The sequence below is a fragment of the Perissodus microlepis genome, chromosome 9, assembly GCF_051167445.1.
Source record: "Perissodus microlepis isolate ML-2025 ecotype Zambia chromosome 9, ASM5116744v1, whole genome shotgun sequence".
Classification (NCBI taxonomy): Eukaryota; Metazoa; Chordata; class Actinopteri; order Cichliformes; family Cichlidae; genus Perissodus; species Perissodus microlepis.
The window spans coordinates 4,911,716-4,926,846 of NC_140469.1; the positions used below are offsets into that span (position 1 = coordinate 4,911,716).

Genomic DNA, 15,131 nt, shown 5'->3' on the forward strand with positions numbered 1-15,131 from the left:
GTTACTTTTAACTGTTAATTCGAGACGAGTTTTATGACACGAGGCAGAGGGGAGGAAGTTATTTGTTTTAGTTTTTTTTTTTTTTATTGTTTGCATTTTGTTTTAACCCATCAGAAACACTTTATGCTCATCACACAGGGCAGTGTGTGTGGTAGCACCCTGGACGGAAAGCGTTAAGAAGAAGGGGTGAAGCCACGGGGGTGACAGGAGCAAATGACTTCTGCTGCATGCTACATGAAGTAATGTCACTGTTTCACTTTAGTTTTCAGTTTTAGGAGCCAAGGATGAATGACAAGACGAGTGAGCGCCAACTGTCAAGTTTTAGGAAGTCTGAATGGCTGAAAATTGTAAAGATAAATTATTGAAGACATTCTTTTTTTTGTTGTTCTTGTTTAATCTGGTTACTGAGCTGAGTAGCAGTAACTTAGCATAAAGAAAACAGTCAACCCTTAAACAAAAGATGCTACAAAGAAAGTTTCCATCAGCGGTGTGTGTGTGTGTGTGTGTGTGTGTGTGTGTGTGTGTGTGTGTGTGTGTGTGCGTGTGTGTGTGCGTGTTACACAGCTCTGTTTTGAGGTGACTGCAGAATGTTTTCTACCTCAAGCTGTCGCTGAGGCTCGGCTGACTAAAGGAAGTCCAGTCCAAACGAAACTGTTTGAGAAATATTAGGCGAAAATTTGAGAAAGAGTAAAAGACCTCTGGCTGTGTGAGAGGATGAGCAGAATAGGCACGTGTGAGCGTGTTTGTACTGTACAGCTGTGTTTCTGTGGACCAGTCTTTAGACTTACCAGAGTGAGAACACCTTTCACCCCTCTTTAAAGGGCTGTTTGAAGGTTAAGACTTGGGATTAGGCACAGAGCAGTGATATTTATTATGTAGAACCAGGGAGTGACACATTTAACTTATTGTCCTCGCAAAGCTACTAATGTGTGTATTTTCCTGATATGGAGCTGTGTGTGTTTCTGCTGTTTTCCGGCTCCGCTGGCAGGCCTCACAGACTGGAACAGGAAGTTGCATGTGGGTGCACGTATAGAGGAAGGTAGCCCTATAAATTGTATTTGTGCCTCTCTAAATAATAATTAAAAGTGCTAAAACAAACCAGAACTAAAGTTGCCTGGTTATTTATTCTGATCCTCTTATTCAACAAGCATGTTCATTTTCCCTACAATTAAAGGTGCAGGAGGTATAAATTGTGTTCCAACCTTTGCTTTTTTCCTTTTCACCAGATGAAAATTAGAAAATACACTAAAAATGTTGAAATCACAGCCTCTGGTTTCACACAGGATTCAAACCCCACACTCATCTGAAAGTGTTCTGCTTATGCTATCACACTGCTGTGGTGTGTACTGCCCATTTTCAGGGGTTGAAGTGGGAGCTGGCAGATCAGGGAACCCTAAACAGTAAAAATAAGTAACCTCCCACATCGATCTGCCATTGAGCTCCAGTCGAGTTTCTGTGTGGACAGGCTGTGATCCAGCCTTCTCAAGCGTATGAGCAAAATGCATACTGCATGAGATACCTTTCCACCCCCCACCTAGTATAAAGGTTCGATTTGGTGCATGGAGTAAGTTATCATAAATGAACCTTTTACTTGCAGGCACTAGTAAGGAATAGCTGTTGAGCTGTTTTAACAACTCTGAATTTACCTGACATTAAAAAAATGATAGGCTAAGGTCTCAGTAGCAGTGAACTCACTTGTGGTGGATGGTAAACTTATTGTTTGACTCAGAAATGTTGACACTGTGTGCAGCTTGTTAGGAGCAGTAAGCAAGAGTTGGTTGATTTGCAAACCTAAACATGGTTCAGCAAACTGTGCAGTTAATGTGCAGGACAGTGGTCGCATTGATGTGCTCACAATCCTCCACAAGAGGGCAGCCTTGCCTTCTCTTCAAACTGGCTCCATGCGACAGATGCTGTGTATGAGTGATATCAGAACCAAATTCAAAACCCCAGAGCGTGGGAGCATCTTTATACGATGTCAACAGCCAGAGCTCTAAACACAAGTCAACAGTGTGATTTGTTTTTACTAGCCTGTTCCTGTCCATCCACATCATCTCCAGCAGCAGCAGGATGTCAGGTAGTCCAGTGCCTCTGCTGTGGGAGGTTTCGTCTTCCTCCTACTCCACCTGCTCCTCCCTCATGGACAGCGCTGACGGGTTTTACCCCAACTGGCCACATGGTCCCTGTCTCACATAAACAAATTAAAAAAAAAAAAAAAAAACATGATTCAATTACAGTGCTACTGTGATGTTTGCAACATTTACATTTTTCCCTAAGTCAGAACAGTTACTACCATGTTTTCAACAAAGGCACATGGATGACAGGTTTCTGATGCTATAACTTCAGGAGGAAGTTTCTGTGTGTGCTACAAAAACCTTAAACCTTTTTTCTTTATATGGTGTTTCTGAGCAGGCACACGCTGTGTCAGAAACAGTAAAGAACTCTCAGCTTTGACCTTTGACAGCCAGCAGCTGCTTTCTGTGTGCAGTCTGCACCTAGCAAGTTCAGAGTCTATCTCTCTCTCCTGTTCGCTCTGTACATCCTTGAGCAAATGATCTGGAGAGGGAGATGTTTCTATCCATCTGCACAAATGTGTTACTGGCAGACACAAAGAAGTCTCACTGGTGTTTCAGACCCCCAATGAACCAAAATAACAGTCCAGTAATGCAATATTGTGCGCTCATGTCTGTATTGATTTGTGACATTCAGCTTTTTCCATTCATTGAACGAGGTCCTGCTGGGTCATTAGGATGTTTTCTTTCAATGATTTACACACACACAAATATATGTAAATAAAACAAGGCAAAAGATTAACTTAAGCTTATTGTTTGTTCAGTCTGTGTGATTAGGAAGTTAACCCTGTCATGCATGACTTGTGACAACCTCAATCAGGATTTTTTTAACGTATTTTTATTCATCTTTAGGCTTGAAAAGATGAATAAAAATACTCATGAAATCCTGATTGGGGTTGTCATAAGTCATGCATGACAGAGTTAAATAACAATAATTACAATGAAACAGGTCGTACATCTATAGTAACATTAAACAACCAGTGGGTGGCAGGGTATGGAGTGGCACATCAGTGTCCAATGTAGTGGTTTATGTGCAAGTATAACATCAACACTGACACAAATACAAGAAAACGGCCTTTGAATAGCGGTCCGCTGTAGCGACCACTATGCGTGAAAGGGTTAATGAATCATAGACGATGATGGCCAAAAGATTTATAGTCTTGTAGGAGTGAAAAAAGGGCCCTCAGCTTCATTGATCTATACCTTTGTTAGTTGCCTGATGGGTATATGGCCTCAATTGCTAGTCTTCAAGCCTTATTCCACAAAACATGATGTTCTTAAATTTTGATTAAAAGGCAGAAGGCAAGGTGTTTGTAATGAGATTCTCAGATCTGCTGTGTGATGTGATGTCTGGTTTCAAAAACTAAGATGGCAGTGGCAAAAACATACAGCTTGTGACTGACTGATGCGTGAGGACGCAGGCCTACATCTTTCTATACAGTCTGTGGTTAAAATACCATTTTCATATTGTTGGCTAGCAATCACACTAGATGCACTTAGGTCAAGTGAACTGGTGTGACTGGTGATGACACCTTTTGCAGGTATCTGGTCATAGAATGAACAATGACAGTACAGGGATCAACACAATTTCAAATATGACACTTTATGGGTCCAATTACTCTGATGCACAGGTCAACATTCAGGTTGCTAAAACATGAAACGGTACAGAATGACCAGTGTTAGGGAACATCTTCGGGGAACCATTTACTACCGTGAAAATCTTGTAATATTTCTGCCTTAGCACTGCTAAAAACTGAAATTATTATTAGTTAATAATAAGACAGTAAATCAAAAAGACGTAACAGTAAGCAGACACAATTTAGTCGTGGCTGTGATGTGGTCCTCTGCAGCTTCTGCAGCTGCAGTGAATGTAGCTACAGTGTTGTTGGTGTGTGTGGTTTCCGCGCTATTAACACCAGAAAAAGCAGATATGTGGAGGAACCACGCAGCCAGAGCTGTCTATTTTTTTTTATCACTTTCATCAAATTTAGGAGTATATATACACTACGTTTATTGTATCTTTAATTAATAAGAAAACTCCAGACATTCCATTCTGAGCTTAAGAAGCTTCTGATAGGTTAGTAGAGTCCATTTGAGTAAATTGGTGGCACACCTGTGGATGCATATAAGGCACCCCCAAAATACAGAGCCTGTTTCTTTGACATGGGAAGACATATCAACCAAAACACCAGGAAAAGAATTGTGGACCTCCATAAGTGTGGCTCAATTTTGAATACAATTTGGGTGCCATTTGTAATTAAGAAATACATACAATTTCTCTCTTTACTCTTAAATTTAACAAATATGTGTTTTATATTTATCAATCTAAAAAGAATAAACATTTAGTCTGATTTAATGTTTTACAATTAAAAAAGTGATTGTGTTTTTATTTGAAGAGTATGTAAATATCTGGTTTCAACTGTATATTTGATGATGTTGATGTTTGGCTTGATTGTTAACACAAAGAGGGAGAGTCTCATGTTACCACAATAAAGAGGTGTGTTAGTGTAGTGCAGGTTTTGTTTATTTTCTGCTCTGAATGTGCACCTTTTTCTACTAGTTTCTATGAAAAGTGCTGCAGAATTAAAGTTTTATTCGATTGGTTGATTGTAACTCATATGAATCACACATACACACGGACAACCATGCAACGTGAAGCTTTTATTTTGAAATGGTGCTGCTAGTAGCGCTTCCTGTGTGTGTGTGTGTGTGTGTGTGTGTGTGTGTGTGTGTGTGTGTGTGTGTGTGTGTGTGTGTGTGTGTGTGCTGCACCATCAGTAACGTCTCCAGCACCGTAGCACTGGGATCCTACGGGGAGCGGGCACAGGGTGACGGCGGTGTTTCCGGCAACCTGCCGTCAGACCAAGCGCTTTCCCGGCTCACGTTTCTTCCAGCCCCCGTTATCTTCAGGGAGGGTCCTGCAGGGGGAGGAGTAAGCAAACCGCGGAGGAGGGGACACGCTCTCCGCCTGCTTGGCGCAGTCAGTGCGGTGATAGCTGTCAGACGCGGACGAGGTGAAGAGCGGAATGGTTCATTTATAGATTTCTTCGCTCAAGCGGATTTCCGCCTTTCTCGGGTTATTTTTCGGCGGGTGATAACGACAGTACGTGTCCGTTCGCAGAGAGGAAATGCCGCACAGAGATTGTGTGAGTGCAGGTGGATGGCCAACCTGACGGTCCCCGCCGCCGCTTCCCTTCACAGCTCTGCTGTCGTCCGGAGCTGCGAACACCAAGCGAATCCACACAGAACCAAATCCAACTAATAACCTGGAGCTATGCTTCCTGGGGTCGGCGTGTTCGGCACCAGCCTCACCGCACGGGTGATCATCCCGCTGCTGAAGAACGAGGGCTTCGCCGTTAAAGCGCTGTGGGGCCGGACACAGGAGGAGGCGGAGGAGCTGGCCAAGGAGATGAACGTGCCCTTTTACACCAACAGGATCGACGACGTGCTGCTGCATCAGGATGTGGATCTGGTCTGCATCAACCTGCCGCCGCCTCTGACGCGGCAGATCGCAGTCAAGACACTGGGTGAGTCTGGCTGCTCCTCCTGCTGCTGCTGTTAGGATGGATGTTGCGGGCCTAGCGTGCAGGCTGCACCGGGCCACTCTTTAACACCACATACCGCCTTAGTATGCTCACAGTGCTGCAGTGGATGAGACCTAGAAGTGGGAGCTTAGTTAGCAGGTGTGGTTGTTAATGATAGATGCCCCGAGCTTTATCTCACCAGCGGTGAGCGTTGAAAGTGTCCTCTTGGATGACTTACAGCAAGCTGTTTGTGTCCTTAACACGGAGCTCTGCAGCTGCTGTGCTCCTGAGCAAAACACTGCTTTTCCTCCCCCTTTGCAAAATCTGTGCACAAACGTTTGCAAGTTGCAAACGTCTCTGACAGGATGTTATAATGTTTTGCATTCATAAAATGATGCATTAGTGAAGACATGCAGTTTAGATGTGAGTATATGGGGTCTCCCTGCGAGGCAAGGTCTTCAGTCAAACAGCAGATTTAACCCATATTAGTGAAACTGTCACACACAGAAAACTAGAAACCCCCAGAGACCAGGCCTGCATGCAGGACAAGACAGGCGCACACACACACACAGAGGTTGTTCTAGTTTGAATGTGGAGCAGTGCAGCTTATTTTGGAGATCACATCCAGGAGCGGTGACCCTGCTGTGAGAGAATGGTGGTAAGAACTGCCGAGCTCTACATCACACAGGCTTTATTTGCCCCACAGCCTGGCAGCAGAGCTCAGCTGGCAGTGAGCTTTAATAGGTCAGGTCTGCTGAATACCGAAAACAAACGGCTTCTTCTTCTAATCGCCTGAGCCAAGGTGTGAAACTGGGTGTGGGTCCCAATCAGCCAGAGTTTCACACCTTGGCTCAGGCGATTAGAGGATCATCAGGGGGTCCTTTTGTCCCTCTGTGGGGGGATACTCCCACTAGGTTTATATCTGGGACTCTCCACCATTTGACCTTAGAACTGAAGAAGCTTCTCGGATGAGAGGTGAAACGTCTTCAAGTAACTTAAAGAAGTCCAGACGCTTTTCTTTGCAAGCTCCTTTAACCTCAAAGATATTCCAGTCATGATGACATAAGTTAAGATGCTGAAACAAGTGACCTGCTCTATATAGCTGTGGTGTCACTAGTTGTAGTCATTTCCCTACAGTTATAAATATCCCCAGTATTAACCATGATTAATAGAAAGTTAAGATGATTAACTTTATATTTATCATGGTTAATTAATCCCTGGCTGTCAGGGAGTCTGTTTAAACTCATTTAGAGAGGGAGCCCGTGATCTCAGACAGCGATAAGTCATTACGAACATTAAAGGAAGTGCTAATGACAGACCATAAGAGTAAACATTACCTTAACTTTAACGCTACGTCAACTTGAGGTGCAAACAGTTGCATAACTAGTTTAGCAGATGCTGCTTTACTAAAGCAGTAAAACTCGCTACACTGCTTATTTAAAAAGCCCTTCATTGTCTTTCATTTTGCCACATTTTCATTAAAATAAGGTGAGCCAATGCTTTGGAATGCGTTGGCACAGAATGTAAATACGCTACATCACATTCATGCGCATTTTATCGACACTTCAGGTCCGACCAGTGTGGTAGCAGAACCAGCTTAACCCACCCCAGCTTACTACTACATTTGTTGCATTTTTGCGTCATCACTGTAATAATGACAGGAAGGACAGAAGGTGGGTCAGAAGTGAACATTTTGCAGTCCAGGGTCCAGACCAGGTCTCCTATATTAGACTTAAATAAAATATTAGCATTGTTCAGGATGTCATCTAAAGAAGTAAGTGATGAGTTGAAGAATGTGATCACCACCTTGGTAAAAATGGTTAAAACTTCAGCAACACCCAGTAACTGAATGAATAAATAAAGGCTGTAGTTGGCGCCATAAGAGCCAAGGAGGCCTAAACAATTTCTTTCTCGTTTTTAGTGGCTGGAGTGAAGCTTTTCATAAAATCACGTGATCCTCATTGGCACAAAAAACACTTGAACATCTACAGTTCCATGACAACGTGGCATTCTCTGTGCAGGTCACGTGATCTGATGTCAAGAGCTCCTATAAGCTATTTAGTAAATGGCCTGTATTTGTATAGCGCTTTACTAGTCCCTAAGGACCCCAAAGCGCTTTACACATCCAGTCATCCACCCATTCACACACACATTCACACACTGGTGATGGCAAGCTACATTGTAGCCACAGCCACCCTGGGGCGCACTGACAGAGACGAGGGTGCTGGACACTGGCGTCACCGGGCCCTCTGACCACCACCAGTAGGCAACGGGTGAAGTGTCTTGCCCAAGGACATAACGACCGAGACTGTCCGAGCCGGGGCTCAAACCGGCAACCTTCCGATTACAAGGCGAACTCCCAACTCTTGAGCCACGATCGGCCTAGTAGGCCTTAGTAGGCCTATTAGGGGGGTGCTCACATCGCAGCAGAACCACACGTAGCACTCAGAGTGGGTTCTTGGTTTGTTCTCAGATGGTTTATAACACAAAAAAGAAAAAAAAAGCTGCAGCAAATTCTAAAGAAAAGATATGCATGAACAAGCTTCCCCCTTATCAGTAACTGTCACTTTCACTTAACACACTCGACCTGCTCCTTCCCACTTGCCCTGTCTTATGTTATTGTACTACAGTAACTCAAAGCCAAGCGAGTAAACTTTGAGTTATTGTAGTACGATAACTCCACATGTCAGCCACCTCCACATCGGTCGTCATGCTCCTGGGGAGCACAGTTACCCTGACCTATAGGAGAGGCTGTTCCAAAACTCTTCCAGAAGCAAGTCTTGCTGCTTGCTAGCCAGCTTGACAATGACCCTGGGCACCTCTTTGGGTCTGAGAGCCCTTATTTAAACGAGCTTGAATTGGCATGCTTTATTCCCAATGTGTTATACTCATGTTATACAGCTTATTTCCAAAGTGCTGACACAATCATTGTCTCTGTCCCTGCTAGCAAAGAGCAGAAGAGACGACACGCTAAATCACATCATCATAAGTCAAGAAAACAACAAGTACATGTACCTTCATATTTACATGATAATGAGACATGCTGTATTTTTGCCACTGCGCCGCTGAACCTCTGCTGAGCCCGTGCACTGCTGCTGTTTGACTGTAACAAGCTCGTTGGGTGCAGTGGTGGAACAGCTGCCATTTTTACCATTATGGGATTCTTCCATAGATTCTTCTATAGTGTCAGGTCTCTGTTGAACATTGTGTCAAGGTGTCTGTTAGGTCCAAGTGTAGTGCGACTGCCATGGAGCAGGCCTCCTCAGGGGATTGCAGCTGAAGGTTAGAAATGTTTGCTCATGAGCAGGATGCCAGGTTAGACAGGCTGTATAACCCCATGTACAGTCGGTCTTCCTCATACTGGAACCGCTGCTGATTCTTAGTGTAATACTTGTGTAATAGTCAGTCTCCTGTATGGAGATAAGGCCTCTGCGGCTCCATTCATTCCCACACTGCTGCCTTGTTTGCTCCCTGGCTTCACCTGATTCTGTAACGTGAGCTAACAAAAGGGATGTGACTGATGTACAGTGGATGTTTGCTCATGCCATGACTGCACTCTTCTCAGTATGTACTTATGCATACCCTAAATCAGAAGTCACACCAGCACAGGCACGTGACAACAAGGGAGCGAAAACTATCTTTTCAGTGTTAAAGGTTGCTCAAACGAAGTGAGTCTGTCCCAGTGAACTCAACTGGACCCGCATGCCAACTACATCAGCTCTGTCACTAGCCCTTCTTCCTCCTCTCTTTCCTCTCAGCTCATTTCCTCATAGCTTCACTGTGTCCTTTCCACCCACCTCTCTTCAGCCGGTCTGTGTCTGGGCCCGATCCTGTTGGCGTTCTGTTGGGCAAACATGAAACAGTGTTTGCAAATTCTGTTGAACTCGGCCTCCATAATTACACCAAGTCAGAATATTATAAACATGTTACTGTACATTTTTTAGGTTCCTTTACTGCTTTATAGACACACAAAACTTTGCTACTGCAGCTGTTAATTATTTTCCATATAGATAAACCTTTTATTTCTTTATCTATTTTTAAATCAATCAGTCCTTGTTCTTCAAAAGAGATCAGATGAGTTTGTCTGGAGTTGAAGCTGGCACCGGAAAGTTGAGGCCCTTTCAATTAAAGGTGGGAATCAGCAGACAACCCATGAACCCGCGATTCATTCACGATACAATGTTATCACAATTTCTTAACATTGTGATATTGCAATAAAATGTAATTTAACTGCAAAGTCTGTCCTTAAAGGAAAACTTTACTAAAGCAAAACTACAAAATAAGATTGCACAACAATGGCATCACTAAAAGCCGCCATAAATATTGCCCTAAGACGGAGCAGTCAGATATTGGTTATCAGTCTGATATCAGACTGTGATTGTGATTATACGCCGGTTAACTGCAATAATTAAATATTTGTCTAAATAAACAGAAATTCACTCATGTGACTGAGCCATTAACTCGCTCTGAGTTAGGAGCTAGCTTTGTCACGCTAACATGACTGGAGCAGTTTTAATTTAAAGGTTAGAAATTCAGATTTTTCAAAAATGTAAATGTTTATTGGTAGATATAATGAACACACACACAAAATAATAATACATGTAGCTTGATGCTAATTCTTAGTGTTTTATCAGCAGCTACATGGTAATGTGTTAAGAAGTGTGGGAAATAACTGGTCCAGATATTTTTCTCTCCTTTCAGTTAAATCATATTTATGGAACACTGATTCACAACAGCTCAGTTAATTCCTCTCAAAGGTAGATGACCTATTGCTAGGTAACAATGTCACCATTAGGTTCACATGGGAATTTCTCACTTTGAAAAGAGTCAAACGTTTGCAATCATTCCACCTTTAGTTGGAAAATTCGGACTGCCGCTCGATTGGTTCTTATCAGACAAAGTGTTCGAGTTCTTCCAGTATTCATTAAACCCCATTAAATGACAAAGACATGGGACTGTCAACACGAATAAGAAATTGCATCTGTCTGACCTTTTTATCTGTGCTGGCAACTGTTGCGAAATTCAGAATTTGATCACACTAATGCAGGACTGTCCTTTCCAAGAGAATCACCCCCTTTGCGCGAGCTTTAATTATCAGCTCAGTGTCTTCCAGCAGCCGTGTTAGCACGCATGCTTGTGTCCTCACCTTCGCATGGTGCAGAACTTGGACGCCTAGCAGCCAAGAACAAGCGTCTCTCTAACATGTGCTAATATTGTGGAGTACTGCCATCTTTTGCCAGTGAAAACAATAGTGAGCAGCAAGTGAAAGTGGAACTTTAAAGTGGTTTCAGATGAGAGGTGAACTCCAGTGTGTTTGGTCAAAGCTTTGAATTAAAACAGCATTTTGGCTTGTTAGTGTAGAAAGTTTAGTTTGTAACACAAGAAAATAAACCAAAATAGAAGCTAAGATCAAGATAGAGAGATAACTATCTCAGGTGTTATACATGCACACTGAGCAGATGTAACAGCCACATTCTGGGATCACTTTTTGTGGTTAATAATTGTTATAAAATTGTGTAATGTTTATCAGATATACGCACTCACACCGTGACTTGACTTGAACTCCAAGTAGATGCTCGTAGAAAGCAGTGGTAAATTTTACAGACGGCAGACTTGGTGGTAAAGTTGAAAATAAAATTACAGTGAATCGCAATATCAGCTGACCACTGAAATTTCATCAGCAGACACGGCCCACACGCCTGCCCTTTCTTGCATCACTGTTTTCACGACAGCTCTGTGAAAGTCTTACGCAGTCACTGATTGGCTGACCCGAGGGACTGAAGCACTAAAACTTCCTCTTCTATCAGGGCGTGTGAGCTGATAGTAATCTGCCTGTGGCCTGCTTATTGCTCATTGCTTATTGCTTATTGCTTACCTCATGAGCTGACATGATAAATGTGATCAGGCTTCTTCAACAGAAGAATGTGAACTTTGCCTTTGACCACATTGACCAGTTTGTTTTTACCCTCTCTTCATTTGACTTTTGTGATGCATGAACACACCGTCTAATACTGATTATACTTCGCAAACATTTAATTCAACAATTGAATTCAACATACTTTGAATGTAAAATTAGACATAAAACTAAAAATGTTTGGTTTATGTCTTTGTCGTCTTATAATCCGTCCATAATAGTTGAATATTTGGGGTAACAAAAGCTTACAGTCATATATTATTTCATATTAGGATGTTCTATGCTGAAGGTGAGAATAAGTCATTCATGATATAATAATATTATATAATTTTTAGTATTTAGCAGTACACTAAGTGTTGCAGTAAAATGTACTGCAATTTATCATCTTTTGTCAAATCAAATGACAGTTAAACTTTGTCTATATATCTGTTTTATTCATTAAATAAAGTTATCTCACTATATTTATTTTTATTTAAATAGGTATAGAATACGATCACTGTTGCCCTCAGATAAAGTCAGTCTGCTTTGTGTCTGATATCAGTCTGAGACTGACTGGAGTTTAGTTGGCAATTACATGCAATCTTCTTTGATAATACATCAAATAACTGTGATAAATCATTGAAAATCACATATCAGCTGCTGTCTACATAAACTGAATTTCCAACAGACAAAACAATGATTGTTTTAATTGATCTCACCAAATCAAATTTAAAGAAATATTCAATATTTACTTGTTTTTAAATCCAAGTTGGGTACTTCTACTTGTTCACTCAGTGAAATTAAAGTCTGACTGTTAATATTAACAGTTACATCATCCAGCCAGCTGTCTCTGTATTGTGTGTCCTCCCTTTATCCCTGCTTGAATGACTGAGTACAGAATTAAGAACTTAATAATAACCACGAGGATTTTAGGAAAATGGAAACTCACTGGTGGAAGCGAACAGCACCACATATGTTCTTCAGGTTTTACATGAGCAGATAAGCATACTTGGTCTACATTACAGTGAACCTGTCGGTCTTGTTGAGCAGCTTCTTGGCTTCCATTGGGATTTCTTTTGCAGTTCTTCCTCTGGTTTCTCTTTCTTATTAATCTAGCACTCCTGAGGTGTGAAGCTTGTATTAGCGTTTCCAGTTTGCTGCATCCAGAGTAATGCCCTCAGGTTGTTGAGACATATGTACAATACATTTCAGTCCCGTTGGTTTTAGGTGTCCTGTATAGCTTTGCAGTACAATCATTTCTGTTCTTTAACTTCCTCCTGGGTAGATGCTTTGTGAAAATGCAAGAAAAAGAAGAAGGACGATGCCCCAGTTTGTCATCCTGTAAGTGCCCGGTCCTGTTTTGGGGATCATTCAGAAGGCTGGGGAAAGGTTTCTCAGGTGTCCCTGCATGAACAAAAATACTTCAGACTGTTGACGGTCCAGGAAGTGCCTGAGAGTTGGACTATAGTCTCACACTACTTAAAGTGTTGAGGTTTTTCTTTGTCTTCTGTCACATATATAATGTTAAAGTGGTGGACACTCATATTCAAACACGTGTGTGTGTATCTGAAATGTGTATTACACAAAACTACTTTAGTGGAGGCCAAGGATAAAAGTATATAGGTGAAAATGAGCATACTGGGTCACTAATCACCTTGTTAAGATTGTGCTTTTATTCTGATAAATGTTCTCGTTTTCACAGAAGGTTGAATGGCTGTGGGTCACACGCTAATGGGGAATCTGAGAGTTGAACTGAAATGTAAGACGAGCACGAGTTTCAGGTGCGCTTTCTGTCCCCTCGTGTGGTTCTGTTTTGTTGAAGGCGAAGGAAGTGCAGCTCTACAGCTCAGCTCTGCGGTGCACTTTTACAGTGATGAGCAACAGACACAGCACAGCATGCTGTGTCTTTTTAAAGCGACTGTTGGCACCTTGTGACGTTTGTGTAAAATCCCTTTCAATTATTCACTTCATCACTTGTGTCATTGTGAAATTCCAAAATTGATTTCTGTTGTAATTCTGAGAAAAATGCAACATAGATCACAAGGAAGTTGAAAAGGTCAAGCAGCCGCACAGCATGACTACTGAGCATGAAACTGACAGCACTGGGGTGTGTTTTCTGCATCAGTCATTATTCAGGTTGATTAGTAATACATACGTGATAATGACAAATCAACAGAAAAACTTGAACCCTTGAGCAAGAATTGACCTGATAAGGACTCTAATTTGGACCACAAGATGGATTTGAATGGATTTGATGGATCCCTACCTTTGAGAGAATTCCCTCTAAATAAATGCAGAGTTGTACTGGGTGATCACTTTAGTCCTTTAACAATTCTGTCCTGTCAAGAGTGGTCTAATGCTCCTTCCATGGGCCAGGTGACATCTCTGAATGGCTACATGAGTATGAAGGTGATAAAGTCCTACTTGGACACACTGAAATCAGAACACCTGTTGAAAAGCTTCCTCAGTCCTTTTTAAAGTGTATTTGTCCTGTCTCCCTCCCTGAGTGCTGTTCTGCTGAAGGTTTCTTCCTGTTAAAAGGGAGTTTTTCCTTCCCAGTGTCACCAAATGTTTGCTCATAGGGAGTCATCTGATTGTTGGGTTTTTCTCTATGTTATTGTAACATCTTTTACCTTAGAATATAAGGCCCCTTGAAGTGACTGCCCCTTGAAATTAAAAAAAACTGTAATTGAATTATCAAATGTGAATCTGGTTTCGCTCGTCTCACTGATAGAAGATATCATGCATCTGGTTGGTGTGCACTAAGCTGCACAGCCAGACGCTCGTTCATCCTGCTGGCTGGACCAGACTGTACCTGCTAATTATAGCATGTAAAGCTCAGTAGATGGACAGTTTGGGCAATCGCTCGTCTCCATAATGTGACTGTGTGTAATGTGAAGGATGTTGGCTATAATGAAAGCCCGCAGAAAAATATAGCTGTAGCATCTTTAGCATCTTTCAGTTCACTGTTTAGGTTTTACCGCATTCAACTTTTCTGTCTTGGTCCAGTCCAGCACATAAACAAATCCAAACATTTTCTTTAGGTATCCCTGTGTTTGTGTTGTTCCTGCATGATCAATATGAACAGTGTGTAGATAACAGGTAACTATGAAGCATTATGCAGACTAAAAGCCAGCAGTAATCAGGTCAAGGGGGTTTGAGTGACGCTAAACATGCAGTGTGTTATTGAGCTGTCATCATAATAGAGGACTGCTACAGTTAACAGTAGATGATATCTGCAGTAGTTTGAAATCTAAATCATGCCCATGGTTCATCAGCACTACACGAGCTCTCAGACACCTGCTCTGCAGGGCCACCCAAAGGCACGGGTTTATTTATAACTTGAATACTAAGGATGTCATCATAAATACATGTTTCCACCTCTGGTACGCTTACCTAACAGCACTTTTGACTGGTGATGAGCTCTCTGGCAGCCCACTGAACATGTTTAAAGTGCAAACAATGCCCAAATGTACAAATTACAAGAGAATAGTCAGGCTTTTTGACACAAATTTGTCATCACTGAAGAAAAAAGAAAATGTAAAATGAGTCTCATTAAATTGGTTTAACATTCATATTGTTAACAAGCTTAAAAGAAATGTTAATTGTACATGTGTTATTAAAAATGCATCTTAGCTTAGC

General features: G+C 41.9%; 1 protein-coding gene and 1 long non-coding RNA gene across 2 annotated transcripts in view; one reads left to right on the forward strand and one right to left on the reverse strand.

Moving 5' to 3' along the window:
* Positions 1–41: 41 nt before the first annotated feature.
* Positions 42–4,930, reverse strand: LOC146379901 (uncharacterized). The gene is made up of 2 exons (XR_014801252.1): positions 4,845–4,930; positions 42–2,183 (listed from the first exon to the last, which is right to left on the reverse strand). It is a non-coding gene; the product is annotated as an uncharacterized LOC146379901 (long non-coding RNA).
* Positions 4,877–15,131, forward strand: part of gfod1 (glucose-fructose oxidoreductase domain containing 1) — a 34,893-nt gene continuing 24,638 nt past the window's right edge. The window contains exon 1 of the mRNA XM_084938784.1: positions 4,877–5,599. Coding sequence (XP_084794910.1) covers positions 5,347–5,599 — 253 coding nt within the window. The 5' untranslated portion in view covers positions 4,877–5,346. The remainder of the gene's footprint in view (positions 5,600–15,131) is intronic.